The sequence below is a fragment of the Coffea arabica genome, chromosome 5c (assembly GCF_036785885.1).
Source record: "Coffea arabica cultivar ET-39 chromosome 5c, Coffea Arabica ET-39 HiFi, whole genome shotgun sequence".
In the NCBI taxonomy this organism is placed as follows: domain Eukaryota; kingdom Viridiplantae; phylum Streptophyta; class Magnoliopsida; order Gentianales; family Rubiaceae; genus Coffea; species Coffea arabica.
In genome coordinates, this window is record NC_092319.1 from 34,743,942 (window position 1) to 34,748,338 (window position 4,397).

The window sequence follows — 4,397 nt, forward strand, 5'->3', positions numbered from 1 at the left end:
GCTTAATAGTTTCAAACAATATAAAAATACCTTAGTTGTCAATTATCCGGATGCTTTCTTCAAGTTTTCCATTGTCTCTCGGATGCTTTCTTCAAGTTTTCCATTGTCTTCGAGAGACAATGAGAACCGCTACATTTGAAGTTGCTGATGTACTCTTCCAAGTTGGGGTTTAGGCCGCTTCTATGCTAACTTTTACATCTGAAGTTGAATTGCCTAGAGCTGCTACAGGTGAAGTTAGACGTGACAGATCATGGTTGCTTGCTTTCCGCAAATGCAATAGTTAATTTTGTGATTTTTTTCTTTTCTTGTTCTTTTAAAATATTCATGTACTTTGGAGGTCAGGTTAATGCCCTCTCCTTTTGTAACTTTTGTTATATTTAATAAAATTTTAGTTAGCATCCCACCCCATGTACGAGGTTTGCTAACCAAAAAAAAAAAAAGGGAATTTCGCCAATTTGGTCCCTAAACATTTTCACTTAAATCAATTTCGTCCTTCATTAAATATTTTAATCAATTTAGTCCCTGAACTAGTTTTTTACTTTCAATGTAGGACTTTTTACTACATTTTACTCAATTCGCGTGGACCAAAGGGGTATAATTGTCACACTGGCTTAATCTGCTGCAATTATCCACTGAAACGGATTAGATGTCATTATCCCGCCCATGCGATTATCTAAATGCCCAACTTGAGCAAGCATGTCTATAACACAACCATAATGCTGCATTTTAGGTCTGATCTTATACTTATTCTTCATAGTTCTGAAGCAAGCCAAGCCTTCACTCACCATATGCCCATTCCTATAAGTCGATAAAAGTGCAGTCAATGTCCTCTCATCTGGCTTTATCTCAAGACCCTTCATCTTATCAAACAAGTCCATAGCCTCTTTACATTGCCCATGAATGGCAAGGCCAGCAATCATTGCAGTCCATGTAACAACATCTTTGCTCACTATTTCAGAAAATACCTCCTTTGCACCATCTATGCACCCACATTTCGCATATATGTCTATGAGAGCCGTGCTAACTTTACCATTCAAACTAATAAGCTTCTTCTCCTTAACCAAATCATGAACTTTTCTACCCATACTAAGAGCACCAGTATCAGCACAAGCTCTAAGAACCGAAACAACCGTTGCTTCATTAAATTCAACGTCATTTTCCAACATGTGCTCAAACAAAGCTATAGCTTTAACGGGTTTATCATTATCCACAAGCCCATCGATTATAGAAGTCCAAGACACCACATCTCTCTCGAGCATTTTATCAAACATCGTGAACGCAAGGTCCGAAACACCACCAGCGGTCCGGAACACCACCAGCTGAATACATATGAATCAATGCATTGCTTATATGCATATCCGGCCCAAAACCCAACTTCCAGACTAGTCCGTGGAGTTGTTCTCCAAGAGGGATTTGACATAATTTGGAGCAAGCTTTGAGGACAAAGGGAAAAGTGAACTTCCAACGATAATCGCATGGGCGGGATAATGATATCTAATCCATTTTGGTGGATAATTGCAGCAGATTAAGCTAGTATGACAATTATACCCCTTTGGTCCACGCGAATTGAGTAAAATGTAGTAAAAAGTCCTACATTGAAAGTAAAAAACTAGCTCAGGGACTAAATTGGTTAAAATATTTAATAAAGGACGAAATTGATTTAAGTGAAAATGTTTAGGGACCAAATTGGCGAAATTCCCAAAAAAACATAGTTGATAATGCCTTAATGGCATATATTTATATTAGTAGAAAATTTATTGAGTATATTCTTATCCTTATACTTACTCTAAAACAAGAATAGCTAAGGAGAAACATGAATCAAGAAAGTGATAAAAATTCTTTTTTCATGCTAGTTGAGTTCAATGCTATTGGTGTCGGGTTTTAAATTCCACTATATTATTAGCTGGTCGAGTTTATTGAGTTGGACAAGAAATATTGGATGAATTTATTTAATGCTATTGGGGTTCGATTTGACAATAGTTTTGTATAGTTCAATGAGTTTATTGAGTTAGATATAAAATGTTGGATGATTTTATAGATCTAAAGATTTTTTCTCTTTATAAGAATCTCACAAACTCTAGATAAGTGACATCTTATAATTTACTAAAAGTAAATGAAAGATTTTTGTGGACTTACTATCTTACTTGATTTTGACATCAAAACTGCATAGATTTTATTTTAAAATAAATTTCAATAGACTTTAATTCTTTACATGTACAAATACACCTTAAAGATAAAGAGTAAAACTTCACGAGTCACATAACAAACTATAGTAAAGATAAATGCCAATGTTTCTTATGACATTAAGAAAAAAATAATGAAAATTCAATTAATTAAATATGTATTAAATAATATATTGTGATAAAGTAGAATAAAATAAGGGTGGAGGATTGGGTTGGATGGTAAGATGGAAGGCGTTGTAGGTAAGAGGTCTTTGATTCAAATCCTCCCACTCACCAAAAGAAAAAAAAGTAGAATAAAATAATTCACAAAGTTGAAGATTTGAGATGGATTATATTTAATTTCCTATTAACTTGTGAGAGGTTGGTTTTTTTCCGTGTATATTGGGTATTCAAAATTACTGTCCCTTGCATGGTAACATTTAAAGTAATTTCTGTTATGGAAATTCAATTCAAAACAAAACAAGTCTTAATCTGCATGGTAAGTCTTCTATTTTTGTTCAGAAGTTCCTAAATCATGTAATATGCATGCATTATCACTACGAGAAAACCATCACACGGCTCCACTTGTTCTAATTGTACTTCACAAATAACTAATAAATTCAAGGAAATAAAAAAGTAGTGCACCATGCAGTTAAAAATCACTAATTAACAAGTGAACCATGTTATATTACAAAAATGTGAGTTATGATAGCTTAGTTGTAATTTTAGTTTGCACTCCTAAACTCAGTATCTTTTCCCCTTTGCACCCTAGATACCAAATTCGAACATTTTGACTCATTTAACAGCCACGTTGAGAAAATTGACAATTTTTATACGTATGAAACAAAATATCAGTTAATAAGTCAAAATTGACTTTGCACCCTGATGCGACAGCCAAAAACCAGATCCGAGCTGAACTGTTGCGAGCCGAGCTGGTCAGGCGCAGCCGAGCTGGTCAGGCGCAGCCGACCTGAGAGGGTGAACCGAGTTGAGAGTCCTGTAAAGAAAGGAAGATGGTTGGACTGGCGTCCCCGGAATAACTCCGACGGTCAAGTCAGTAAAGCTTGTCCACAGAGTAATAGTTTAGAGTACTGGTCGACACGTACCTTGTGTGGTCTTATGGCGTTGCTTATATAGGGCCGAATGGGTTGTAGTTTCCTTGTGGGAGTCAAAGTCCTCTTAGGGTTCGGAGTCGTTTTAGGGCTTCGCATGACGGCTCCTGAAAGTTCAGAGGCGGCGGCCCACAAGGCCCAACACAGGGGCCATTGACACAGCCGAGCTGGCTCCCTCCGGCCGAGCTGGCATGTGCGAGAGGCGTAGTCCCTAACGCCGAACTGATGTGTGTAATATACCGAGCTGACACATGTCACGTGTGGATTTGCCCTACTACACTAGCTCCCCTTGAGTCTAGAGTCACCGAGGAGTCGCATGAGTCTAGACCAAATTACGAAGCGTCAGGTCGACCTAGTGCGGGGCCCATGATCCCACGATCGCGCACCTTGTTCGAATAACCGCCACGTATACCGTCACAACCGTCACCTCAAAGGTCACGTCCTCCCATGATGGCGGTTGTCAGCTCAAACATTTTCCAAGGTAACCGTCCCTTTGCAATAAATTCGAATTTTCAACTCGGGGCTCTTCAACTTCCCGCCCAGGAGGCCTATAAATAGGTCCTACCAAATGTCACTTTCAAGCTTCCATTCTCATTCTCTCCTTTCCCCAATCTTCTTCGGCTCGCTCCTCGCCTAGTGAGTCCACCTGAGAGTTGCGTTAATCATCTACCAGCTCTTCCCTATCATCCGCTAGTAAGTCTTCTTTCCCTTTTATGTCTTCCTCTTCCACACACTCAGACCTTACTAGCTCGGCACCTAGGCGTAGAGTAACCCGACTTGCACTCATAGAGATACTCTCTTCTAGCTCTTCTTCTTCCAGTTCGTCCGGGTCTGAGTACCTTCCTTCTCCAGTCCCTTCTCCAGTTTTAACCATGGACCAGCCCGGTCAATCTGCCCAGCCTGAGGTTGGAGCTGCTGGCCCAAAGATCCCTCTAGAGGCAATTCCAGCTCGCGCTAGGGCTGGACCCCCTAGGGGGCCCGATATCGACTTTGGGGAAGTCGAAATAATTCCCCCCATCCTTGACCAGGGGGATGTGGACGAGTTGGTGGGAAGGTACTATATTCCTCCCCAGTTCGAGGCTAGGGCAGCCCAGCCGGGGGAGTTCGCGTGCCGACCTCCTTC

The 4,397-nt window shown here is 40.0% G+C and overlaps 1 protein-coding gene across 1 annotated transcript; it reads right to left on the reverse strand.

Moving 5' to 3' along the window:
* Positions 1-611: 611 nt before the first annotated feature.
* On the reverse strand, positions 612-4,148 carry LOC113689314 (pentatricopeptide repeat-containing protein At1g50270-like). Its single transcript, XM_027207102.1, has 2 exons — positions 3,945-4,148; positions 612-1,319 (listed from the first exon to the last, which is right to left on the reverse strand). Exons 1-2 carry the CDS (start codon positions 4,146-4,148, stop codon positions 612-614), a joined length of 912 nt encoding a protein of 303 aa, XP_027062903.1.
* Between the last annotated feature and the right edge of the window lie 249 nt (positions 4,149-4,397).